Source organism: Microtus oregoni, unplaced genomic scaffold (assembly GCF_018167655.1).
Source record: "Microtus oregoni isolate MIOR12 unplaced genomic scaffold, Mior012 000029F_ref0000214, whole genome shotgun sequence".
Lineage (NCBI taxonomy): Eukaryota > Metazoa > Chordata > Mammalia > Rodentia > Cricetidae > Microtus > Microtus oregoni.
Window position 1 is genome coordinate 12,839,080 of NW_024543088.1, and position 27,764 is coordinate 12,866,843.

General features: G+C 38.0%; 1 protein-coding gene across 5 annotated transcripts in view; it reads left to right on the forward strand.

Annotated features, from left to right (window-relative positions):
* Positions 1-27,764, forward strand: part of Pds5b (PDS5 cohesin associated factor B) — a 153,132-nt gene that overhangs the window by 118,267 nt on the left and 7,101 nt on the right. For 3 of the 5 annotated variants that reach the window (XM_041677965.1, XM_041677966.1, XM_041677969.1), the window contains exons 22-31: positions 8,112-8,180; positions 9,529-9,665; positions 11,916-12,039; positions 16,330-16,534; positions 18,566-18,680; positions 20,349-20,481; positions 20,859-20,978; positions 21,516-21,578; positions 22,266-22,411; positions 24,211-24,316. In XM_041677965.1, coding sequence (XP_041533899.1) covers positions 8,112-8,180; positions 9,529-9,665; positions 11,916-12,039; positions 16,330-16,534; positions 18,566-18,680; positions 20,349-20,481; positions 20,859-20,978; positions 21,516-21,578; positions 22,266-22,411; positions 24,211-24,316 — 1,218 coding nt within the window. The remainder of the gene's footprint in view (positions 1-8,111; positions 8,181-9,528; positions 9,666-11,915; positions 12,040-16,329; positions 16,535-18,565; positions 18,681-20,348; positions 20,482-20,858; positions 20,979-21,515; positions 21,579-22,265; positions 22,412-24,210; positions 24,317-27,764) is intronic. The other 2 variants (XM_041677967.1, XM_041677968.1) reach the window with 1 other exon arrangement.

A 27,764-nucleotide genomic window follows, 5' to 3' on the forward strand; every position in this document is an offset into this window, starting at 1 on the left:
GATTATTGCTTCTTTTATGAAACTCTTGAGCTGTACGTTTCTTCTTGACATGCTTAGTCTAGAAATTTCATCAGAGTGAACCCCACAGGACTCCTTTCTAATGGTCTCAATGCCATGTGTTGAGACACTTACTGACTCCCTCATTCTGTGTATTTAGAAATTTGTGTTTCTGGGTGTTGGGGTTATCTGTTTCATTGCCTGGGCCTTACCTGAGTTGATACTTAATTCCTATTTTCTTTCTTTTTTGACAAATTGTTTACGTTTATTTATGTAATAACATGGGGGAGGGGAACTTGTGCAAACATGCCATGGTGTTTTGCATGTGGAGATCAGAGGTCAACTGGAGCATATTGGTTCTCTCCTTCTACCATGTGGGGCCCAAAGATCAGATTCAGACTTTACCCCTGGAGTCACCAGCCCTGAATCCTCATTTTCTGGTTTGTTGATAAAAATAAGATATCACTTGTTCCAGTATTGTGTTCAACTCTTCACCATCTTAATTTACTGCCTGCCTTTGTAAATTCACGTTCCACGGTACCTGCATCTTTCCTTGGGGTTATTTTATGGTTGTTTTGAAAGAAACTTTTTTTCTTTCTCTCTTTTTTGCTTATGTTGAATCTGCCTTTTAGAAAGTAAAGTCCTTATGCTGTGTTAATATTGTACCATACCTTTTTTATTTTCCAGAATCCTATGATTCTATTCTTTCTGCTGCTCCTCCGTGTGGTGTGTATGTGTAGCAGGGGGGTGGGGGATGGCACATACCTTTAATTCCAGCACTTGGGAGGCAGAGTCAGTTGGATCTCTGAGTTTCAGGTCAGTCTGGCTTACAAAGTGAGTTCCAGGACAGCCAGGACCTGGTCTTGAACCGCCTCCCCCTCCCAATTTTTTTTTTTTTTAATTTTTGCAGATGGGTTTGAACCTACTTACCCATGTCATGAAAGTACTAAACCATTACTCTATATCTCTAGCATTTTCCTTTCCTTTTCTTTTTTTAGGGGGGGGAGGTGGGGACATGTTTCACTGAGTTATCCAGGCTGGTCTTTAAACTCCTATAGCCTGGGCAGGCCTTGAACTTGTCATTCTCCTGTCTCAGTCTCCTAAGTAGCTGAATTACAGACTTATGCCACAAAGTCTGGCTAAGAGCTTTTAAAATACCTTTTCTCTTGTTTAAAACTACATTTCTTGTGTCTGGTGAGGGAGCTCAGTGAGTGTTTGCTGCACACACAGCATGGAGAGCAGAGTCTGACACACTCATGTAGCAACCAGGTAGGTGGGCTTGTGTTCACAGCCACAAAGCTGGTGTGATCCCACAGCCAGCTACTTGGACATAGGTAGACCATCCCAGGTCCTATGGAGAGACCTTGTGTCGAGTAACAAGTTGAACAGCTTCTGAGGATAGAGTTTGAAGTTGACTTCTTGCCTCTAGATACATGAGTGCCACACATACACAAATGCACACACTCTTCTTAGGATTTTTATCCTTGTCTTTGCTTGCTGGCCTAAATAATTGAATCATCAATCTTTTGAAAGGGTCTACAATGTAGGTTTTGTGTTATAAAATCTATCCTGACCCACACCTACAAAAGATATTCAAATGCTCCAGCCAGGTGCTGGTGAGAATTTTGCTTTCAGGCCTATTTAGTAAATGGGGTTAGATGAATCCTAAATATTCGCTATCATTGTTAGAAAGGTAAGAAAAATATTTTTGTTCAGTAATTTTTTTAAATATTTTGTTTTTTGTTTTTGCATCCCTACCAAAGTTTCCCCTTCTTTTCTCTTCCCAGGCCCCCTACCCTATCCACTCCTCTTCTGCTTGTCAGAAAAGGACAGGATTCCCGTGGATATCAGCCAGCCATGGTGTATCGAGTGTAGATAGGGGCAAAGGGTCCTACAAGTCAGATACAGCCTCTGCTCCCATTGTTAGGATCCCACAAGAAGATCAAGCTACATAACTGTAACATATATGCAGAGAGCCCAGGTCAGTCTCTTTGAGGCCTATGAGCCCAGATTAATTAGTGGATTTTCTTGTGGTGTTCTTGACTCCTGGCTCCTACAATTCTTCCTTCCCCTTTTCCACAAGATTCCCTGAGCCCCACTTAATGTTTGGCTGTAGGTCTCTGCATCAGTTTCCATAAGTTGCTAGGTGAAGCCTCTCTGATGGCTAGACATCAATCTATGGGTATAGCAAAATGAACTCTCTCTCTCATGATATTAGTCTCAAGCTGGATCAGTTTTTGGTTGGCCTCTCCCTCAATTTCTGCATCATGTTTACTCCAGGACATCTTATAGGCAGGATAGATATAGGCCAAAAGTTTTGTGGCTGGGTTGGTGACCTAATAATCCCTCCACTTGCAGTCTTGACTGGTTACAGGAGATGGTCGGTTCAGGCTCTGTAACCCCATGACTAGGAGTCATAGCTAGGGTCACCCTCGGATTCCATTTGTCTCTCCCAGTCCTCTCTCCCTCGATCCTCTCCCCAACTGATCCCTCCTGTTCCACACTCCCCCTCCAGGACTCCAGCCCCCGCCCCCAACAGCAATGTCTTGTTTTATTTTCCCATCACAGTGAGATTCATGTGTCCCTGCCTTGAGCTCTCCTAGTTACTTAGCTTCTCTGAGTCTGAATTATAGCATAATTATCCTTTGGTTAACCAATAATAGCTACATTTAAGTGAGTACATACCACGTTTCTCTTTCTGGGTCTGGGTTACCTCACTCAGGATAACCTTTTCTAGTTCCAACCATTTACCAGCAGATTTCCCGATGTCATTGTTTTTAACAGCTGAGTAATAGTCCATGTGTGAATATACCAAATCTTCTTTATTTGAGGGAAATAAATATTGGTGGTCTAGTTTCTGACCATTGCAAATAAAGCTGCTATGAACATAGTTGAGCAAGTGTCCTTGTAGTATAGCAAAGCATCTTTTGGGTATATGTCCAGTAGTGGTATAGCTAGGTTTTGAGGTTGATTGATTCCCAATTTTTGGAGAAACCACCATATTGATTTCCAAAGTGGCTGTACAAGTATGTGCTCCCACCAGCACTGGAGAAGTATTCCCCTTGCCCCACATCCTCTATGTTACTTGTATTTTACTTCTTGGCCTTTCTGACAGGTGTAAGATGGAATCTCAGATTCCTTTTGATTCACATTTCCCTAATGGATAAGAATATTAAACATTCCTTTAAGTGCTTCTCAGCCATTTGAGATTCCTCTGATGAGAATTGTCTAGATCTGTACTCATTTTTTAATTGGATTATTTGGTTTATTGATGTCTAGTTTCTTGAATTCTTTTATATTTTGTAGGTTGTGGGGCTATGTGAAGATTTTTTTTTTATTCTGTATCCTGCCATTTTGTCCTTTTGATGGTGTTCTTTGCCTTACTGAAGCTTTTCAGTTTCATGAGGTCCCATTTAGTAATTGTCAATCTTAGTACCTGTGAGATTGATATTCTGTTCAGGAAATTGTCTCCTGTGCTAGTGTGTTCAAGTCTGTTCACCATTTTCTCTTCTATCAGGTTCAATATATCTGCTTTTATGTTGAGGTCTTTGATCCACTTGAACTTGAGTTTTGTGCAAGGTGATAGATATGAATCTATTTGCATTATTCTACCTACCAACATCCAGTTAGACCAGCACCATTTGTTGAAGATGCTTTCTTTTTTTCCATTGTATAATTCTGGCTTGTCAAAAATCAAGTGTCCATAGGTATGTGGATTTACTTCTGTATCTCCAGATAATTCCATTGATCAACCTGTTTCTTTTTATGCCGGTATCATGCTGTTTTTCATTACTATAACTCCTCTATAGTAGAATTTGAAGTCAGGGATGGTGATACCTCCAGAAGTTCCTTTATTATACAGGATTGTTTTAGCTATCCTGGAGCCATTTCACTGAAAGTGTTTATCAGCTGTGGCAGTTCCCTAGTAGAATTTTTGAGGTTATTTATGTATACTATCATATCATCTGCAAATAGTGACATTTAGACTTCTTCATTCCCAATTTGCATTCCCTTGATCTTCTTCAGTTGTCTTTTACACAATAAAAATTCAAGTACTATATTGAATAGATATAGAGAGAGTCTTGTTCCTGATTTTAGTGGAATTGCTTTACGTTTCTCTCTATTTAATTTGGTGTTCAGTATTTGTTTGCTTTAATTGCCTTTATTGTGTTTAGGTACATCCCTTCTATCCTTTATCTATCTCTCCAAGATTTTTATTATGAAAGGGTGCTGGATTTTATCAAGGCTTTTTAAGCATCTAATGAGATGGTCATGTGGTTTTTTTTTATTCAGTTTATTTATATGGTGGATTACATTGACAGATTTTCATATGTTGAACCATCCCTGCGTCTTCGGGATGAAGCCTATTTGATCATGGTAGATGGTCTATTTGATGTGTTCTTGGATTCAGTTTGCGAGTAATTTATTGTATATTTTTGCATCAGTGCTCATGAGTGAAAGGTCTGTAATTCTTTTTTGTTGAGTCTTTGTGTGGTTTGGGTATTAGGGTGACTGTGGCCTTATAAAATGAACTTGGCTATGTTCCTTCTGTTTCTATGTTGTGGAATAATTTGAGGAGTATTGTTTTTTGATCTTCTTCAGAAGTCTGGTAGAATTCTGCACTAAAACCATCTGGTCCTGGGCTTTATTTTTGGTTGGGAGACTTTTAATGACTGCTTCTATTTCCTCCTGGGTTATAGGTCTATTTAAATCGTTTATCTGATCTTGCTTTAAGTTTAGTAAGTGGTGTCTATGGAGAATTTTTTCAATTTTGTGGAGTACAGGTTTTGGAAGTATAACCTAATGATTCTTTGGATTTCCTTGGTGTTTATTATATTCCCCCCTTTCATTCCTGATTTTGTTCATTCATACATTGTCTGTCTTTTAGTTAATTTGGATAATGATTTGTCTATCTTGTTGATTTTTCTCAAAAGAACCAACTCTTTGTTCTATTGATTCTTTGTATTTTCTTTACTTCTGTTTTATTGATTTAGGCCTGAGTTTGGTCATTTCCTGTCACTACACCTCTTAGGTGTGTTTGGTTTTTGTTGTTGTTGTCCTAGAGCTTTCAGGTGTGCTCTTAAGTTGCTAGTGTGAGATCTTTCCAAATTCTGTATGAGGACAATTAGTGCTATGAACTTTCCTCTCAGCATCGCTTTCATTGAGTCCCATAAGTTTGGGTTTGTGGTACATTCATTTTCATTCAATTCTAGGAAATGTTTAATTTCTTTATTTCTTCCTGGATCCAGTGGCAATTCGGTAGAGAGTGTTTCTATGAGCTTGTAGGCTTTCTATTGTTTGTGTTGTTGAATTTCAGTTTTAATCCATGATGGTCTTATACAGGGGATTTTTTTCAGTTTTCTATTATCTGTTGAGACTTGCTTTATTTATTTATTTATTTATTTATTTAGAAAAGGAAAAAAAACAAGTTTCCGCCTCCTCCCAGTCTCCCATTTCCCTCCCCCTCCTCCCACCCTTCTCCCCCTCCCCCCACTCCTCTCCCCCTCCCTCTCCAGTCCAAAGAGCAGTCAGGGTTCCCTGCCCTGTGGTAAGTCCTAGGTCCTCCCCCCCCCTCCGTCCATATCTAGGAAGGTGAACATCCAAACTGGCTAGGCTCCCACAGAGCCAGAACATGCAGTAGGATCAAAACCCCGTGCCATTGTCCTTGGCTTCTCAGCAGCCCTCATTGTTCAGAGAGTCCGGTTTTATCCCATGCTTTTTCAGTCACAGTCTCTGCAGCTCATGGAACCTTCTTGAGACTTGTTTTGCAACTGAGTATGTGGTCAGTTTTGAAGAGGATTCCATGAGATGCTGAAAAGAATGCATATTCTTTCTTAGGTGACATGTTCTGTAGATGTATGTTAGGTCCATTTGATTTATAATGTCTACCCATTATTTCTCTGTTTAGTTTCTGACTGGATGACCTGTCCGTTGGTGAGAGTGGAGTGTTGAAGTCTCACACTGTTAATCTATGGTGTTTGATGTGACTAACACGTTTAGTAATGTTTCTTTTGCAAATGTGTGTGTCCATTGCTTTTGAGGCATAGATGTTCAGAACTGAGATGTCATCTTGGTGAATTTTTTTCTTTAATGAGTTTGAAATGTCCTCCATCTCTTTTGATTACTTTTGGCTTGAAGTCTATTTTATCAGATACTAGAATAGCTACTTCCTTCTTAGGTCCATTTGATTGGAAATTCTTTTTCCAACCCATTACTCTGAGGTAATGTCTATCCTTGATGTTAAGGTATGTTTCTTGTATACAGCAGAAGCATGGATCCTGTTTTCATATCCATTCTATTAACCTGTGCCTTTTTATTTGGAAATTGAGTCCATTGATACTGAGGGACATTAATGACCAGTAATTGTTAATTCCCTTTACTTTGTTGTTGTTGGTGGTAGTGTGTGTGTTTCCCTTCTTTGGATTTTGCTGGTGTGAAATTATATATTGCCTGTGCTTTTGTAAGTGTGTAGTTAAAACTTCCCTGGGTTAATGTTTTCCTTATAGTACCTTCTGTAGGGCTGGAATTGTGGATAGATATTGTTTAAATTTGACTTTGTCATGAAATACCTTGCTATCTCCATCTATGGTGATTGAAAGTTTTGCTGGGTATAGTAGTCTGGACTGGTATCTGTGGTCTTTTAAAGTCTGTAAGACATCTGTCAAGGCCCTTCTGACTTTTAGGGTGTAATTCTGATAGGTCTGCTTTTATATTATACTTGGCCTTTTTTCTTTTACAGCTTCTAATGGTCTTTCTTTATTCTGTATGTTTAGTGTTTTGATTATTATGTGACATGGGAACTTTTTTTTCCTAGTCCAATCTATTTGGAATTCTGTAAGCTTCTTATGCCTTTATAGGCATGTCCTTCTCTAGAAACATTTTCTTCTATGATTTTGCTAAATCTATTTTCTAGGTTTTTATTGTTTTGTTTTGTATTTTGTAGCAGCTCTGACTGTCCTGGAACTCTCTTTGTAGACTAGAATGGTTGTGAATTCACAGAGATCTGCCTGTTTCTCCCTCCTAAGTGCTGGGGTTAAAGGCTTACACCACCAACGCCCAGCTTGTGTTTTTGAACTAGGATTCCTCTCCTTCTTCTATTCCTATTATTTTTAGCTTTGGTTCCAGTTTTCCTGTATTTTTTTTACCAGTAGTTTTTTAGATTTAGCATTTTCTTTGACCAATGAATTTATTTCTTCTATTGTATCTTCAATGCCTGAGATTCTTTTATCTCTTGTATTCTATTGGTGATACCTGCTTCTGCTGTTCCTGTTTGCTTACCCATATTTTCCATTTTCACAATTCCCTCAGTTTGTATTTTCTTTATTGCTTCTATTTCAGTTTCCAGGTCTTGAATAGTTTCTTTCCCATGTTTGTTTTTTCTTGGCTTTGGTTTTTTTTTTTGTTTGGCATTCTTTAAGGGATTTATTGATTTCTTCCAAGTTTTTGGTTGTGTTTTCCTCAGTTTCTTTAAAGGAATTTTTTTTATTTCCTCTTAAAGACCACTGTCATCTTAATAAAATTGGTTTTATGGTCGTTTCTGGTGCTTTGGCTGTGTTTGCATTTTCAGATATAGCTGTCATAGGATAGCTAGGTTTTGGTGGGGACACTTTGCTCTGGGTATTGATGGTGTTTATGCATCTGGGTTTGTGATGATTATAGGTCATGTTTATTGATTTCTGAGTTTTCTTAGTTGATTGGGTGTTTTGCTCCTTGGTATCTGTTTCCTCTTTGGTTTTCTGGTCCTTGTGGCCTGGATTTCTGGCAGCTAGCATGACCTCTAATCTAGTGGGTAATCTCTGTCCAAGTTGGGAACAAGCCTTCTGTGGTTAACTTGGCCTTTGTTGTAGCAGTGGGTCTCTGTTCTTCTGTTTGGTGTTGCTTATATTTTGGCAGTGGAAATCTGCTGGGGTTAGGGGCAGGGCCCAGCAGAGATAGGGGTAATGTAATGGGAGGGCAAGGACGAGGGCTACAGGTTGGGTTTTGTGGGGGCACAGAATCTAGGGAGGGGGCAGTTCACCTGGCAGGTGAGTCATTCACTTGTTCTCTTATTCAGTATATATTAATTGAACATAAGAATTCACACTTATATTTTAATGTTTCTACCTTTTGTCTAGCTTCCAGGAAAAAAAACAACTAAGCTTTGGGTCCCAGATGAAGAAGTCTCTCCTGAGACAATGGTCAAAGTAAGTAACATACATAGATTTATTTGTCTTGTTATCTTCACTGTACCAAGTAATAGATGTGGATATCTTTTAAAGTCAAGAATTTGCCTTTATTGTGTTATAGTATTTCATATATTGTGAGGTTGTAGGACAATGATGTGCAACTCAGCGCCTTGTGAGCAGTAGCATATATAACCTAGTTTGAGGGGAAAAGATTTGAAAGCTCCTTCCATATTTCTGCTTCTTAGAAATTAGCCTTTTAATGGAGTGACTAGTATCTTCTCCTGGATATACTTCTCTTCAGTAAAAATGCTAATCCAGATTCTAAAATTACCTTTTCCTTGGGATTTAATAAAAGTTTTTATTTAAAAATATTAATAATTCTTGAATTTGGGTTTATACACAAGGAATTACTTGTTACTAAAATGCAGAGCATCAATTTATTAAAGTCATGTGGTATGTGTCAACTTCATTTCAATGTATTTGTCAAGACTTAAAAGTTAGGAGCACATATACTGAATGTTGACTTTTTTTTTTTTTTTAAGAATTTCTTAGCACCCTTCTGGGCTCACTCCCACATTGTCTATTCTGCCTCTTTCTCTTTGAGTGTATTTGGTTGTGCTCCGTATCTTGAATTACGTTAGTGTGTTGCTTCAGCCTCAGATTCTGATGTGTCTGCATGCTTGTAGAGCAGCCCTTCTTTGTTTGCATCTGTAGTTCCATCACTGAATGATACTTGTTGCATTTGGGTCTCAACATTAGTCTAAAGCAGCAGTCTTGTGTCATAGAGACAGCACTGAATGAGAAGACAGGCTATTTAGGCTGAGTGTGCACTCACCAGGTCCCCAGGAAAGGCATCTTTGGGACACTCTATACTCGCACTGGTCAAGCTCAGTTTTTGTTGTCTCTCTTTTTTTTTAGAAAGCTAAGGTAAGTCACAAAACAGTACATAGAGAGGTATGTCAAAGACTAGTAAGTGCAGAAGTACTCACATCTTCAACATCATACGATGTCTAAAGGCCATATCAATTCTTAGGTAGGCAGGTGGGAACTTTCTCTGCTTAGGAAAGTTAGCATGATTCTAATTCTAGGTACTAAAAGCTGAGGTGCACACTTGGGAAACATTAAAATTAATAGCAACAAAAGAACCCATCTTTAGTGAAATGAGTTTTGTTTTGTTTTTTCTTTTTTTGCCACTTTCCTGGAGGTTGAAACAACTCTAATTTAAAAGACTGTGTTATCTTCCTGTATAAAGAATGGAATAATTAATTTTGTCTTAAGATGCATGCTCGTTTTTCTATTTTTTAAAGTTGATATGGAGATTCTTTAAACATAACAATGCTTATTGGTCAATTTGTCTTTTAAATAGATTCAGGCTATTAAAATGATGGTTCGATGGCTACTTGGAATGAAAAATAATCACAGTAAATCAGGAACTTCTACCCTCAGATTACTAACAACCATATTGCATAGTGATGGAGATTTGACAGAACAGGGGAAAATTAGGTATGTAGTTATTGTTTCCAGATACTTGGGTTGTATAGTGTTTCAACTCCTGGTGTAACTGTTATATGTTAGAATTTCTTTTTTAAAAAAGATAATTAATGTTAATTTATAGGTATTCAGGTATTCTTATTGTAATATGATTTTACATAATGGTTATTACAATGTAACAGTCACATGTCTGATAGGGTTCTGGCATCTAGACACTGCAAGTATTTTAAATGATAGATCCTTGCTCTTTGTCATAGTCCATGTATAAGTCCTAGTACAGAGATCTGTCACTACTGTTTAACAAGTTTGCTAATATCTCAAGGATAAAAACAAGTTATTGAGTCTGTTTCTAGAATACAGCAAACAAAAAATTTAAAATGAACTGTGCATGTTATTTAAAATACACATGCTGTTTTTGTTTATATGATGAAACATAATCTAGTGCTTTCTATTCATAAGTCCACATCTGTGGGCTCAGCTACCTATGGATCTAAAATACCCAAAAGGCAATTATTTTTTCTGTACTGAGAATGTATAGACTTCCCCTTACCATTTCCTGTACCATGAAGCATGGCCACTGTTTGCCTTGTCATCTAGAGCTGAATGAAGGTTTGTGGGGAGACTGTGCACAGTTCATGCAAAAACGATGCCATTTTTCTATGAAGGAATGAAGCATTGATTTTGTTGTCTTAAGGGTTAACTGATTATACTGTGATTGGAACTCAGATTCAGATCCTGAAACTACATTCAAATCCTGGCTGTTAGCACTTTCTAGTTAGCTGAACCTAACCAAGTTACTTCAGCTTTTCAGTGCCCCCTTCACCTACTTGTCTTAGCATACCACTGAGGTGCAGTTAAATATGCTAGGATATTTGAAGTATTCACAGAACTACATAACATATAGGAACATGGATGATAATAGGGATTATTTTATCAGCATTAGCTGAAATGTCAAGTTGGTCTCAAGTGCTGTTTAGTGACACTTCTTAGCAATCTAAAAATAGGAGAATAATTTCATCTAAGTTCTGTAATGAGAAAACGAGGCAGCGAGTGGCGGCTGCTTTCTACCTTTTCATCTTCATTCTCTTCTTCCATCTCCCCCATCTCCCTTTCCATTTTGATTGTGCTGGGCATCAAACCTAGGACCTTGCATGCTAGGCAAAACCTATTAACCCTGTGCCACCATCCCAACCCCTAATCTGTTCTCTTGTATGTTTTATTCATAGTGTTCCCTGTGCCTAGAATTTAACAACACATATTTCTGAAGTGAGTTAATAAAAATAAAACTTAGTACTATGGAAACAGTTTATGTGCTTACCACTTTTATTCTAGTTTGTTGCTTCCCTTCAATAATTTAGACATGTCCATTATATATAATAAGGGTATTTTGGTTTAAGATTCATACTGCATTTGAGATAAATTTGTATTGGTCAGCTCAGCCTGGCAGAGAATATTCTTGGCATTGATACATTTAGTCTCAATTTATTAATTACATTGTTTCATATGTAGTTATTTATATTAATTATTCCTGCCTAAACCTAAGAACTTAAGAACATTGACAAATTGAAGCCAGACTACACACATTCAAATTCAGATCTGTCATTTATTGATTGCCTTTATTGTGAGCCATTTCACATTTGCATGCCTATTGTAGTATTTTAGCTACTATACCTGCTTGTTTTAAGTTTAGTACAGTAGTTGTGGTAGACAAGTTACCAAGTTAAGATATTCATGCTGACCTGTGAGTAAACATCACACACACAAATCAATAGTACTGTAATTAAAATTTAACAGGCAAGCCAATATACAAATAAATGTCTTCTGTTCCTGCTTAGCTTAGGATGTATAGGATCAGAAGATTGAATTATTTTAGTCATAGCTGGCACCAGCTTATTTAAGAGACTTTGGCGTTGATTGTGTTCTCTGAGAACTCTGTGCTGTATGTAGACTGACTATTGTGGCCCCATATTGCAGAAAGTAGAAACAATTTCCACCCCTCACCATCTTCTTTGTAAGTCCTAAGAGCTTTGCCCACTTGACCTCATCACCTTCCAGAAAACTCTCCCCTGTAATACCACCTTGGCCTAGGATTTCAGAGTATGCATTCTGAGGAGGTAAAGAATGTTCAGACCTTAGGACTTTCTGCTTTCTTCTTATAGATGGTTATTTTAAACATTAGATGAATGAGGTGAGAATGATCTACCCCACCCTACGCCCCCAGCACATGGAAGTCTTGCTTAAATTGTTTTGCTTCTTTTTTAGTAAACCAGATATGTCGCGCCTGAGGCTTGCTGCTGGGAGTGCTATTGTGAAGCTGGCACAGGAGCCCTGTTACCACGAGATCATCACGTTGGAGCAGTACCAGCTGTGTGCACTAGCCATCAATGTAAGGGCAGTGGCTAGTGGGGATATGGTCATGTGCTCTTGGGCTTATAGGAAGAACTTGCTACAGTAGCATCAAAACCTTGAATGTTTGTTTTCTTTCATGAGAGTTCTAAGTGGCATTTTGTTTCCTAGCATGGTGTATGTAACTCCATTGCTGTTCTAGTCTGTAAATTTCCCACAAGCACTGGATGAGTCTTGCACTGACTGAACCATTGCTCCTTAAGGAGATGCAGGGAACTTGCTTTAAGACTCTGGTCACAAACTTGTCATCTGCTGGTCAGTGTACAGCCTTGCTTTCTGTGTGTCTGCTTAAGAACACCTCATTTATATGCGTAGCTCTCTGATTAACACTCAACTCATAGCGAACAAGCAGCACCTGCACTCACTCCTTCCTCCGGCTTTACTGTGGTGCTTGCATTTTTCTCCGAAAGGCACAGTGTGGTCTTGTGCTTAGGCTGCTGCATTTATCACTTGTTGGGAGCTGTTTAAATGTGTCACCAACAAGAACAACATTGTGCACAAGTGTGTCACCAGGTAGACCAGGGAAACAAGGCTGAGCTTTTCTCTAGGGGTGAGCACAGCAGGGTCCTTCTGTGTTTGATACCCTACACATCTCTTTGCCAATGACTAGGTCATTGCTGCAGGTGTTGATTTTGGAAGTACAAATAAATGAGCAGACATTTCCTAAATATGAAATCTGTGAATAAGGAGGAACAACTATTATCAAAATTTCAAAAAGCTATGTTCCTGGGTTTTTACTTTTTAAGACTTAAGGTAGACAGTTTCAAGGTAGAAGTATTTAAAATAAATTTTTTAAATAAAGTAAATCTTAAAAGTGAGAATACACAAACTCATGTATCAGTAAATGTAAAGGCATAACTTAAGCTTGCCCCCCTGTGTATTTTTCCACTTGGTGCAGAAGCCTTGACTCTCGGAGCTACCTTCTGGTAGTCAGTAACTGTCCTGCTGCTGCACTCTTCCATACTCCTCACAGTCTCTCACCAGGACTGTAGGAGACCTGTCTAGTGTTGGATAAATTTTCCTAAGCACAGTTCTCAGCATGTTATTCTCCTAGTCAGACACATTTAAGAATTCATACTTGTTTGAAAGAAAGAAACAAAACAAAATGTATTTTATAACCTGACATTCAAGCCTCTATAGTGTTTGGATCTAAACATATACTTTAATGCATTTAATACTAGTACTACCCTTATAGCAGTGGTTCTTTGGTTTTTCAAGACAGGGTTTCTCTGAAGCGTTGGAGCCTGCCTTGTAGACCTCGAACTCACAGAGATCCACCTGCCTCTGCCTCCAGGGTGCTGGGAATAAAGGTGTGTGCCACCACTGCCCAGCTATAGTAGTGGTTCTTAACCTGTGAGCCACGACCACCAGAAAACACAGCTGTTTATATTATGATTCATAACAACAGCAAAATCACAGTTATAAGGTAGCAACTAAAATAATCTTATAGTTGGGGTCACCACAACATGAGGAATTGTATTAAAACATTGCAGCATCAAGAAGATTGAGAACCACTGCTTTACAGTATATCACTCTTCATCTATTTCATTTCGGTGAAACTGAGCACTTTTATTTATGCTGTGCTGTGTTGCCTCTGTTTTTTGTCTCACCCTTCCATCTCCACATAGCTGCATTTCTGTTTGGCAATGAAGGTCCAGATGTGATCTTTCCCACAAGTCTTGCCCTGGTTTTCTTAACTGGATGCAGTGTCTTGATTTAATTCCCTCCAGATTTTATTTTTCACTCCTACTACGTAGAAAGCTCAGCCTTGTGCTTTTACTTTTTCTGTACATATGGTTTGTTTTCTTTCTTGAGCTAAGGCTCTTTAAAAGTAGTATTGTTGTCTGTTTGAATGAACATTCAATGTGAAGGACTAGAAGTGGAATTATATGACAGCACATTTAATAGTTGCTTAGGTGTTTGGAATCTGAAATTCAGTTCATGAAAAATTTTACTTTGTGTTATTATGAGATATATTGTTCTAGATTCTGGAAGTGCAAAGCTGAATAAGTTATGGTGGCAGTCCTCCAAAAACAACAGCCTCTTAGATTAAAAAATACAGATAAGTGCTGATAATACAGTGAGGTACCCTACTTCTAAGTACAACTATGTCTAAGATGCTAAAAGAAGTTTTAAGGATAATTTGTGTTCAGAAGGCCTCTGAAAGTAGACTGAGGTATGGTGAAGACAAAATCAACTTTGTAGCGATGAACTAACTTCAACTGCAGCTTTATATTGTGAGGCAAAAAACTTTGTAATTTTTTTCATATACTTGACCAATTTTTTGAAATTGAAAGTATAAATGTTTGCCTTTGTGAGAGTTTATTTTTGGTAAAACTGTATTGCTATTCCTTATTTTACATTTTATGTTAGTAGGGTACCTGTTTTCTTAATTTCCTAGTAGTACCTCTTGAAACACCCTATGCATTCAGTTTCTTCTGTTGTTAATTGTTAGCTCCTTGTCTATGAACTAACAGTTTTATGTCACTAATAACTGAAGGCTGGTAGTTTTGAAGTGATTAATAAGTTGGCTTTGTAACAATTTTGCATTGGGTTACTAAGTGCTGAACTGTTAGTGAGAGGGCTAGAACTTTCATTAGGGATGTGTCTCAGTAGAAGGGTGGTGTGTCTAAGTGGGATAAGTTTTAAAGAATGGTCTATTCACTGATGGCTATGTTTAAAATAATTGACTTTGGTTATGAAGTTTTAAATTGGCATTTTTGTAGTGAATTGGATATTTTCATAATAGATGTATATATTTGTTCCTCAGTACTGATGAAGGATAACTTTATTGAGTGTGTTAGTAGAAAGACTGAATTTCTGTGGGCACTTGAATAGTTTTTTTAAAGTAGTAGGTATACTGAAATTGAAATGAAATGAAAGGGAATATGTACTATAAGAACTTAAAGATAGGCATATAACACACCCCTACCTCAACTGCATTAAGCAGGCATAATGGTATCTGCCTATAATTGCAGCATTAAGGAGGCTTGGCTGGTAGGATAATGAGACCTTGTGTCAAAAAACCAAAAACCTGGGATTGGCAAGATGGCTCGCCCATTGAAAGTACTAGAAGACCTATGTTTGATTCCCATCACCCACATGATGGCTCACAACTGTTTGTAACTCCAGTTCCAGGGGATCTTACTCCCTCTTCTGGCCTCCACAGACACTAAGTATACATTATGTACATGCATGTAAAACATACATGCACGTAAAAATAAAACTTTGAAAGAACAAAATCAGAAAATGTCCAAGTGCTAGGAATAGAACCCAGCTAATGTAGAGCTCTTGTCTAACATTCTGGAGGGTCAAGGAGCAATCCCTGTATTATAGAGGGAGGAATAGCAAAGATAAGTGTAACACATGACTTAGACATTGAAGAAGAACCCAACGGTCATTACAGACAGAAGAAATGATGTACCTAAAGTCATAATAATAAGAAAACACACAAGCTGAGAGGGTATAATTATGAAGGTGTTTGTCATCGAGACACATTGTAACTGTTTCCTTTAGAAGAAATTCTGATACACTGTATGCTGGCCACTGTGTTACAAGAGTGCATAGAGACACTCTTCTGTCTTCAAGGAACCAGCAAATGAATAAGGCCGACACCTAAACAGGCGTTGGTCTGTGTTCAAGATATGTAGAATGCTCAGAGCATGGGCCACAGCACAGGGTACAGGTTACACGATGCTTTGAGTAGGTAAATGAGTTGCCCTAAAGAACAAGGAGTTTGCTCTAGAGAGATGGGTGAAGCAAGTCATAAGATAATCAGACACTTTGCCTAAGACACCAGTGCTATGCTGAGCTATATGCTTAGCCCCTTACTTTATTATTGTTTTAATCATACTCTTTAAATTTGGGAGAGCTGTGCTAGTTTCCTCTGTTTTTTTTGTTTTTGGTTTGGTTTGGTTTAGTTTTTCAAGATAGTCCTAGCTGTCCTGTGTGACAGCCTGGAACTCGCTCTATAGGACAGGCTAGCCTTGAACTCACAGAGATCCACCTACCTGTGTCTCCTGAGTGCTGGGATTAAAAGTGTGCACCATTCCATCTGAACTTAGTTTCATCTATTTTAAGAGTTATGTTTATTGTTGTCTAACAAATGTAACTGGTAGTTATTGGGTTCAGTTGAATATTCCAGCCTTGAGGCAGTCACATCCTCTGTTATGAATCCTCACTCAGGGATTGTCTATCGACTTGATCACATCTGAAGTTATAACTTCTTACTGCCTTGTAGATAATACCTGGGATCATTTTATCTTTACAGGATGAGTGCTATCAAGTCAGACAGGTGTTTGCTCAGAAACTTCACAAAGGGCTTTCCCGGTTACGACTTCCACTTGAGTATATGGCCATCTGTGCACTTTGTGCCAAAGACCCTGTGAAGGAGAGACGAGCTCATGCTAGACAGTGCCTGGTGAAGAATATCACTGTGAGGCGAGAGTACCTGAAACAACATGCAGCTGTTAGTGGTGAGTGCATGGGAGGTGAAAGTGCACCTTCCGGTCTTCTAGTTGCAGTCACATAGAGAGAAACCCAAATTGTCATTTATTATGGTGTACACTGCTTTAAAAAGTCAACACCTTCTCATGGTTGCTTTTCACTTAACTGTATTTAAAAATATGTATAAATGTGTGAGTATGAGAGTTTCATTATCTTTGTGTAAATGGCTAAATGAATAGAAAAAGTAAGTCTGGCATTGGTGGTATCTGGAAAATAGTCAGATTTGCATAATTTTTATACGGTGTCAGCACTGTCTTGGGTCTTTGTTCTCATGTGTAGCTAACATTCATGTTGGTTGCTTGTATGCCTGCCTTCCCTGTGCTTCCCTCCACCAACTCCTAAGACAGTTGCTGTGGTACTTGACTTCTGTACCTTAACAGACAGCATGAATTAGCACCTACTCAGTTACTCAGGTGAGATCAGAGGCATTCTTTGTGCATGTTTTCCCTTTCTTCAGCCTCCGAAACCCATTAGCCCTTCTTCCAGATGTCACAGATGTCTGCTGTCTCCTGCTAGCTATACTTTACTTGAATTATTGTAGATCTCTTAATTCACACCGTTTTGTAAATGCCTTGCTTTTGTCCCTTCCTTCTGCTTCCCACTGTACCACACTGTACGTTACCCTTCTAGAGCAGACCAGTCATCCCTTCATTGTAAGTTGAAATACATGTAGGTTCTCAGCTGCTCACGAATGACATTGACACACCCGATGGCGGTTCATATTTTATACTCAGTTCAAGTGTGCAGGGTTACTTGAAGTTTTGTGCAGCCTGCCTCTGCCTACTCTGTTCTGAGCCCTGGAAATCACTTCTCTTCTAGACAGCCAGAGCTGGGAAATAAATATAGTTTACGCCTTTGAGTCATTTAGATACAGTTTTAGCGTCAGCTAGCCATTGTGATCCTCTTTCTCTTTTTCCTCACCTTGAAAAAAGTGAAGGCTATGTAGTCACATTCCACCTGCATTTTACAGGCTGGATTTGGTCAGGTTATATAATCCATGTCTTAGTTTGCTTGTTTGTATATTTTATATAATTATACTCCCTTCTTGTGATTGTTACATGGACTGAAAAATCACGTGTATACAGTACCTAGCATAAAATAAATGGCCCAGAGAAGTCACCAGTAATACTAGCTATTCTTATTTTAGGTACTTTCCCTATAGCTTCCATCTTTTTATACTTTAGTATGAGTGCCTTATCTGGTCCTACTTATCTTTATATTTTTACATTGTATAGATAGAAAGTAGTAAGCACTTTATAAGTATTTGATATAATTTAACTTAAATATCACTGAAATTGAGTCTTGGTATTATTTTCTCTCATGCTTGCTCCTTAATTACCATTCACACAGAAGCTCTTCAAAGACAGTCTGATGCTTATTGGCATGCATTATGCTCCTGGTTGAACATCTGACTAAAATGGAATTGGGAGACTGAATTCAAGTCTTTTTGCATACTGTTTTCCAAATACAGTTTGCATGCCTTTCTGACCTCTACGATATAATTTGCTATTCTCAGTCAGCAAATAAATAAACTTGGATTTATGCTGAAAAGTTGTTTGTATTTACACTGTCCTAGCTCTGTTCTTTTGTATGGTCCTTCTATTAAAAACTGACCATTACTTCTGTCTTTATGTCCACTCTGATAGCTTGTCAGATAATACCAACACAATTGCTTATAGCATAAGGAAGAAGAGATCTTACAACTCAATCATAAATAGTTTGTGTGGATCACTCTTTCCATGTGCATTTGAAAACTGAAATATATGTCCTTGCTGCTCAGCACCTGGCGTGCTAACTAGGCATTTTAAACTGCTTACCAGGTTTCTCAGCACAGGGTGTTTTACGTGTGTTGTTCTGCCTGCCATATTGTGGTAAATCACTGGGATGTAGGAAATATACAAAAGAGCATGCGATTTGATCTTTCTAACCTGGATGTTTTGTTTGCTTTTTGTCTTTCTTTTATTATTTTGTTTTGTTTTGTTTTGTTTTTTGTTTTTCAGAAAAATTATTGTCTCTTCTGCCAGAGTATGTTGTTCCATATACAATTCACCTTTTGGCACATGACCCAGATTATGTCAAAGTACAGGATATTGAGCAACTTAAAGATGTGAAAGAGTAAGACTTTTTTCATCCCATTTTCCTATTTTCTGAAAATTGTTTTTTACCTCCTTACTGCTGATAATGGGATATTAATTACAGTTGTTATGTGTTTCATTTTGCTAAGGTTCTTTCTTAGTCACGCTGCTCACTTGTCTTTGTTTTTCATCTCTTCACATTACATTTCTTACCTAATTTCCAAAAATGTAACCTAAACTACTAACCTTAGTTCTGTTTCTCTACAGTGGTGGCCTTGCTTTTCTACTGAAGTAATTAATGCACTCAAATTTTTCTCTTCCAGTTCTTTCTCATCTTTTATTTTTTTCTAAATTGTAGGTTTTCATGTGAGGAGAATTGACAATCTCCTCACTCAGGTAGTAAGCAGGTTTATCTTTGCAATAACTGTCTTTGTGAAAAGAAAAAGTGGTCTCTTCATATTAGGACGTGTTTCACAGCCAGGGGATATTCTTTGTTAGAATTTCAGTGCTGTTCTCCAATTAAAGATGATTGCCTGTGTAGAGAGAGAATAGGGGAATATGGTACATTTTAAGACCAGCATGGTTCTTAGAATAAACTTGAGACCCTGGTCTTTTATAATAAAGGGTAGCTCCTGTGATTTTGAATTATTTAATTCTGTATGTCAACTTATAAAAATGATGGGTAATTTCTTGATTTATAGAAATATAGTTATTTGGCCGGGCGATGGTGGCGCATGCCTTTAATCCCAGCACTCGGGAGGCAGAGGCAGGCGGATCTCTGTGAGTTCGAGACCAGCCTGGTCTACAAGAGCTAGTTCCAGGACAGCCTCCAAAGCCACAGAGAAACCGTCTCGTAAAACCAAAAAAAGAAAAAAAGAAAAAGAAAAAGAAAAGAAATATAGTTATTTAAGATAATACAAGAAAATTAAATTACCATTAGCAACTGTGATGGGGGGGAAATGCAGTCTTTTTTATTTGCCATAATATCTGTTTCTAAAATGCTGTCTCTAAAGGTGAATTCTGTGTTAGAGTGACTGTCAGTAGAGGAACTTTACCTGAGAGCACTGGCTCTTTAAGTAGTTAAGATGCACTTGATTGCCCTGGCTGTCTTCATCTGTGGAGCACAGCCCGAGTGATGGTACTTTCTTCTAGAATAGTGTCGTGTCTCATATCTCCCTTTCCTGTTATTTTTCTCCTTTATATATCAGCTGTAATTCCATTCCTTTCTTACAGGAGAGGGATCATTTGCAAAGACAGTGTGTGTAGGTGTCAGCCATGCTTTCCTTTCTCATTTGTTTGACTGTTCCTAACCACTGGCTTAGGTATTGTATTCTTTTGAAGATGTCCCATCAGGACTTGAGTCACCTCATTGTTTTATGGCCAGTTCTTCTTTACTGTTATAGCACTGACTTAAAATTGTTTAGTTCTTTGCATTTCTGTGTTCCTTTTAACCTTCCTTATGCAGAATCTGCTGAGATTCTGAGCTTACATTTGCATTGCTGACCTATTGTAGTGTGTATATATATGTGTGTGCGTGTGTGTGTAACTTAGGCTTTTCCCCTGCTGGTTTATTTTTAGTTTGTAGCTGCTTCTTTTAAATTTTTTCGTCTTCTGGAATTTATAGTCTAGGTTCATTATGTTAATATTGAGTATCTGTGTTTAACAAAAGATTTTTTTTCTGTATTTTTCTTTATTTTTGTGTTCTTAGATGTCTTTGGTTTGTTCTGGAAATATTGATGGCTAAAAATGAAAACAACAGCCATGCATTTATCAGAAAGATGGTAGAAAATATTAAACAGACAAAAGATGCTCAAGGACCAGATGATACAAAAATGAATGAAGTATGTAATTCACGATAAGTAATTTTAATGCCTTGCTGATTTAAATATTTTGGTATAGGGTACAACTTCTTTAATATTTTCATTTTTTCTATTAGTATTTATTATTTCTATTACTATTGTTTTTTCTATTAGTGATAATTGGGATTGTTAATGCAGAATTATACTAGTACTAGTGTTTATTTAGTAGTAATTTTAATGCTGAATCATAATGATCTTGTTACAATAATATGCACAATAATATAAGCCATAGTATTTATCCTGAAGACTTCTTTCATTAGTCGACCATTTAGTCTAAATACATGTTCTAGAATTACTCCTAATTAACAGAGTTTTAAGCTATTAATCTTAATAACTGACTAAAAAAAATACCATTGCAGAAACTGTACACTGTGTGTGATGTTGCCATGAACATCATCATGTCGAAGAGCACCACATACAGTTTGGAGTCTCCTAAAGACCCAGTGTTACCAGCTCGGTTTTTCACCCAACCTGACAAGGTAGTTACTTTAGAATTTGGGAGTTGACGTGAAGTGTGTGTTCAGCACTGGACTGTGGGAAGACAAGGAAGGACCAGTAGTAATAACTGCCCACTATCAATGCTGTGGAAAGGACACTGGACTCAGAAATGTAGCTCTAGACAAGTGTGGACCAGAGTGGAGGCCACAAGGGGATGATCCAGAGTTTGTTTCAAAGTCTGAAGCCATGCCAAGAGCACAGGCAAAACTCTGCCAAAGCGTTTGTGAATTAATAGCCTTTGATCCAGAATGGGAATTGGATTGCTGATTTGTGGAGTCTGAAGTTACAAGCCCTGGATGAGGTTTTAGAAGGTGGTGTGAGGAAACAGAGCCCAAGGCTCTGGGAGCGCTGCAAGGATATTCACAAACCATGTCCCAGTACAGTGTTCCACAGGCCCTGGTAGAGACTCTTCTCTGAGCTGATTGAATGACAGCGTGGAAAGCACCATCATCCTTTTTGTAGTGAAAGCTCACAGAGCTGTCTTGGTACTCACTGACTGCTTTTTCTCTTGCTTACAGAATTTCAGTAACACCAAAAATTACCTGCCTCCAGAAATGAAATCATTTTTTACTCCTGGAAAAGTATGTTTTGAGACTTGTCTTAGTATTTATGTGGAAGTTAACTTTGGTGTGATTATTGGCCTAATTGTGCTGTTTTGTTTCTTAAAGAATTTTTTGTGTCTCAAGATAGGATATATAATTAGCTATCTTCCATTTGTTGATTAAAAAAATTAATTATACTTACTATGTAGATGCCAGCTAAGCTGCACTTAAAAACTTATAGTAAAACTATGGAGACCATTATCCTTTAGGCTTTTCTTATACCAATTTATACAATAATCTTAAATATGATGTTTTATATTCTTCTATAGCAAGGTTCCATTTTCATGATTGGTCTATATTTCATTTGTTATCTTACAATGCAAACCTTTTCCTACAAATAATTAAAATTTAGTTGCTCTGTTGTTGTTTTTTTTTGGGGGGGGGGAGGTGCTGTTTGTTCTGAAATTACCTTGCTAGATAGCCCAGGCTAGCTTTGAATTTGCAGTACTCCTTCCTCAGCCTCCTAAGTGCTGCAGTTATAGGCATGCACTGTTACACATTTTGTATGTGTGTGTGTAAGTGATAATTTAGTTCATTATCTTTATTTTGTTTAGATACATTTTTATGTAATTAGTGTGTAAATATGTTGAAGTTGTTGCTAAGAGTTTTTGATATGTGAGTTTCTTCTAGTGTTAGATAAGAAGAGTTATGTGTTTCTTGTTTCAGCCTAAAACAGCCAATGTTCTAGGAGCAGTTAATAAGCCACTTTCAACAGCAGGCAAACAGTCTCAGACCAAATCATCAAGAATGGAAACTGTGAGCAATGCAAGCAGCAGCTCAAATCCAAGCTCTCCTGGAAGAATAAAAGGGAGGCAAGTACACAAGAGATATCACATTTTGTTTGATTCCAGCACAGCTGTGAGATCTAAAATAGTACCATTATAAATATTTGATGACAGTGAATAGAGATGAGTTGATAGTTACTGACAAATAATAGACACCTTTTCATATGTCAGCTACTAGGGTAATCTCTGCTAGTACATACAATAAGTATTTAACCTTATTGTTTATTAGTTGTTCAGACAGTGGAATACTTGAATCATTAAAAATAATGAGATCAGAAGCTAGAAAGATGGCTGAACAATTAAGAGCACTGGCCACTCTTCCATTTTATTCAGGTTTGGTTCCCGGCACCCTGTAACAGCTCACAGCCATGTGTAACACCAGTTTCGGGGATCCAGCACCCTTTTTTGCCTTCTACAGGCACTGCATGCATGTAATGTATAGACATACATGTAGGCAAGTCACTCATACACATAAAATTCAAGGGGCCAGAGGGTTGGCTCAGTGTGTAAAAACACTTTCTACTAAGACTGATAACTTGAGTTTGTCCCTGGGACTAACATGGTAGACGGGGAAGAAGCAACTTCCTTGGGGTATCCTCTGTCCTTTACATATGCTGCATACTTGAATGCACTTGTACACACAACAATAAATGAAAAGTGTTTTGTTGGCTTTTTAAAACAGAATTATTACCACATTAGATCTGTAACAGAGTCAGTGCATGAGGTAGATTGTATAGAGCAGTGTTGCAGAGCCTTTACTTTGGAATGACTTCATAATCACACTGATTTGTACCCAGTAGGAACTTTTTGGTAAAACATAGAACATCTTAATAATGTTGATAATAACATGGGGTGTGTATTTTATACTGTTTGAATTTCTTTTTACTATTTATAAACTTTGCTTTTTGTTTAAAAAGTAGTTTTAGCTGGGCAGTGGTGGCACATGTCAAAGCAACAGGAGGCAGAGACAGGCAGATAGATATCTATGAGTTCGAGGCCAGCCTTGTCTACAGAGTGAGTTCCAGGACAGCCAGAGCTACACAGTGAAACCCTTTCTCAATCCTCCCCCAAAGTAGTTTCAGCAAGAATTCCTTTCTCCTTTTTCTTGAAAAACTGCACCTTCTTGTTATCTAGAGCTTGAGATTCATGAGTTCTACAGTATGTAATCAGATTGGTTTGTTTTGAGACAGAGTCTCTCTGTGTAGCCCTGGCTGTCCTGAAACTTGTTGTGGCGACCAGACTGGCCTGGAACTCACAGAGATCCATCTGCCTCTGCCTCCTGAGTGCTGGGTTAAGTAGATAAGGATGATGCCAAAGACTAGACCTTTGTAAGAGCATGAGAACATGTGCCTTAACTTATTCAGCAAGTCTGTTAAGTGTCTACTCTGAGCCATGCACAGGTTTACATACTTAGTAAAATTGTCAAAAATCAGTGCTTACGTGTGTTAGCTGGAAGAAGAAGTCAAATAAGAAACATAATGACTTTGCATGTTATTGCTACAGAGAGAAGTAAAGATGGAGTAAGGAAGGGGCATGGCAGGGTTAAGCTGCATGTAGGCCAAGTCAACATACTAACAACAGGTTTTAATTTCCATGCGTATGCTAGTTTTCAAAGCATCATATGAAAAATGAATTTATTATTTATTTTCGTAATTTATTAAATGGGCTACATTGTGTACTGATTTGGTGCTAAATATGATAGGAAAACATCTTTAAAATGAATAAAGTCTTTGCTTATGAAGTTATGAAGCTATACAATGAAACAATAAAAAAAGCTTTTAAGGTTATTTGATTGTAGAAATAATTGTAGATGTCTCTATTCAAAGGCTTGATAGCTCTGAAATGGACCACAGTGAAAATGAAGATTACACAATGTCTTCACCTTTGCCAGGAAAGAAAAGTGACAAGAGAGACGACTCTGATCTTGTAAGGGTGAGATGCATGGTTGACTGTGTGATGCTGGTAATAGCAGTAGCTCTCATCAGTTCTGCTCTGTAGCCAGACATTACAATCCCAGTCTAATCTGGCATGTGATGTACTTTCTGTGACTTTATCTTTAGAGCCAAACAAGTTAGTTTCATATTCAGAATTGTTTGCCTTCCTTTTCTGTTTAACACAGTATTTTAGTCATGGTCTTAGGAACAGTAGATCGCAGGTCCCAGAATTTGCTGTCTCCTTTAGAAAGTCCTTGTTATGTTTTAAATATTAGTAGAAGTGGCTGTAGTTTGTAAAAGTTACTTGAAGGTAGACAAATTTGGTGAAATTTCATTGAGATAAAGAATTCATTACTCCAGTACAGCCCAGTGGATTTGTAGCTGGGCCTGTTTGGACTCCTCATATGAACTCTGAATCCATTTTCTTGTCTGTAAACTGGATAGTTTAGGCTTGTCAGCCTAGCAATAATGAGTTATCATTCATTAATTGAATAAATGAATTAGCCAGATAAACTATTGATGCTGTCTCATTGTTACAATGATTTATGCCACTGAGCAATAGTTACCATAAAACTAGTATGTCTGAGAGACAGGAGTTATCAGTAAAATAATATTTTTGCTCTCTTTGGAATTTTATTTCCCCCCCCTTTTTCCCCACTGGCATATTTCTATTGTTTCAAGTTTCTCCAGTTTATCTAGCTAGGTTGTTTTATAATTAAAATTTTTACTAAATCCTTATTAGCTATACTGTCTGGCTCAACAGTTAGCAGCTTTTGGCTGTTGCTCCGGTGACCCCAGATTTGAATTCCCCGCACTGTCTTTAACTCCAGTACCAGGGCATCCAAAGCCCTCTTCTGACCGTCACAGGCACCAGATGTGTGTGGTGCACAGATATACATGCAGACAAAACACCATTACATATTTTTAAAAGTTTTTCCCAAGTAGAATTAAAAATAATAGCTTAGAGAAACATAGGATCATTAAAAGAAAGGAGTCCTATTGCTGAATTTCTAGAAGATAATCATTAAGTTAGTAAAAGTATTTGTATTTTTTTAGTTCTACATCTTAGTTAATCAAGAAAATCCTTCTTTATTGTAATCATGCTTGAAAATGAAGTTATTAACCAGCTCATGATTTATTTGTTGTGGTAACAGAAACAAGGGCGTTCTGAGTTTGAGGCCAGTCTTGGCTTTATAGTAAGCTCCAGGCCACCCTGAATGCCACAGGGAGGCCTTCTCTTCTCCTCCATCTCTCCACCCCCCCCCCCAACACACACACACACCAGCAGCAGCAGCAGCAACATGAAACAAATAAACAAGGTAACAAGGTCAAGGGCTAGGGGTGTAGTTGTGCTTGTGCATCGTATACAAGACCTCAAGTTTGATTCCTAGCACTGGAAAGGAAGATATAGAAAGAGAGCATGTATGTATGTGTTCATGCATATAGCTCACTTCTCTCTGGTGAGTTTTGTTACACATCAGATGGATTCTGTTCATCCTAGTGACCTTTGTGTTACAGAAAGACAAGATGGGTATACAGTCTCACCCAGAGCCTTAAACAGAATCTAAAAGAAGTAAAGAGCACTTGTGTGGGAAATCTCAAAACCAGGGTTGAAATGGTGATAGTTTTTCTCCCAAGTGAATATGTAATACAAATGTAGTGATTTTTTTTTTCTATCAATGTGGAAAAATTAGTGGACTTTAAAAGGGTCAGTATAAGTGGCACTGGCCTAACAAGACACCGGTCTGTTTGGGTGTGGCCAGTGAGATACAGCGGATGCTGCTGCAGCCCTAGACGCGCTTTCCTACGGTGGGGAATCTACCAGCTTAGAAATTCAGTTCCTAGAGACTCACCTCCATCAAATTATCCCCCAAAGCCCTCATCTCACGTTGTCTTCAACACATGAGGGACATAAATTCAAACCATACCAAAAAGAAAGTAAAGGTTAAATAGATTTAAAAGAGTAGTTGAATATAGGTAAAGTACTAGGTTTCCCAGGAAACAACCCAGACAAAAGAAATAATTCCCAGAATACCAGGGCGGGGGTGTATGTGTTATTTTTGAGGCAGAGTATCATGTCACCCATTCTGGCTTTGAATTCACTATGTAGCAGATGGTGACCTTGAGCTTCTGATGCCTCCCCTTGTGCATACTGGGACTGCTGCTGAGTACAACCACACCCGACTTGATGAAATGCTAAGGCTCAAAGCCAGTTTTGTGCATTCTAGGCAAGCACTTTACCAGCTCAGCCACTTCCCCAAGTTAGAGTTATTGTTTATTTCTCTCTCTCTCTCTTTTGCAATAAGATTTTACTTACCATTTGTCTGTCTGTCTGTCTATCTATCTATCTATCTATCTATCTATCTATCTATCTATGTATCTATCTATCGTATATGGATATCTTACATTTGTGCCTGGTACCCATGGATGCCAGGAGAGGGCATTGAGTTTTTCTGGAACTGGACTCACAGATGGTTGTGAGCTGCCATGTGGGTGCTGGGAATTGATCCGTGATCCTCTGGAAAAGTAGAGGATCCTAACCACAGAACTGTCTTTCCATGCCCTCATTCTGTTGAAATTTTTAAGAGTGTAAATTTGTACAGACTTTTTGGAAGTTAAATTTGCCTATAAGTATTCATACATCCTCTCATTCTTGGGCATCTATAAAGAATTTTCTCAATCTCCATTTGCTCATTTATACGTAAATTCTCTGAATATAAAGTAAGATTTTATTTTAGATTTGAAAACCCTGGTCCTTTTTTTTTTTTTTTTTTTTTTTTTTGGTTTTTCGAGACAGGGTTTCTCTGTGGCTTTGGAGGCTGTCCTGGAACTAGCTCTTGTAGACCAGGCTGGTCTCGAACTCACAGAGATCTGCCTGCCTCTGCCTGCCGAGTGCTGGGATTAAAAGCGTGCGCCACCACCGCCCGGCCCCTGGTCCTTTTTGTTTCTTTGTTTTTTTTTTTAATATTGTTTTGTTTTGAATTAGTTAAATCTGCAAAGAAGGTCTTTGATTCTGAGATGTTTCTGGGTTTCTAGTGTGGGACAAATGTGTTGAAGTTTTGTGTCTAACCTCCACTTAGAAAATAAAAATAGTAATGACATCACAAACACATGTAGCACATTGTGTGGTCTGATTAAAGCTAGGTAAATAAACTGGGAAGGGATGCTTTAGTGTCACCTGGATACCTAATTACTGAGTGTGAGGTGCTCATCTTTACTGAGAGACACACATAAAGTACTGATTTGAGAGGGCTCCCTTTAAAACTCTGCATCCTAAATTTAAGAATAAAGACTTCCCACTGGGTGGCCCCATACCCAGGAGTATATGGGCAGCATAAATTAGAGTTGTGGCTTTTAAGCATTAAGAAGTTGGAGTGTTCTTGGAGGAGTGAGGATGAGTGTAATCAAAATACCCTGTATCAAGTTCTCCAAGAACTATTAAAGAT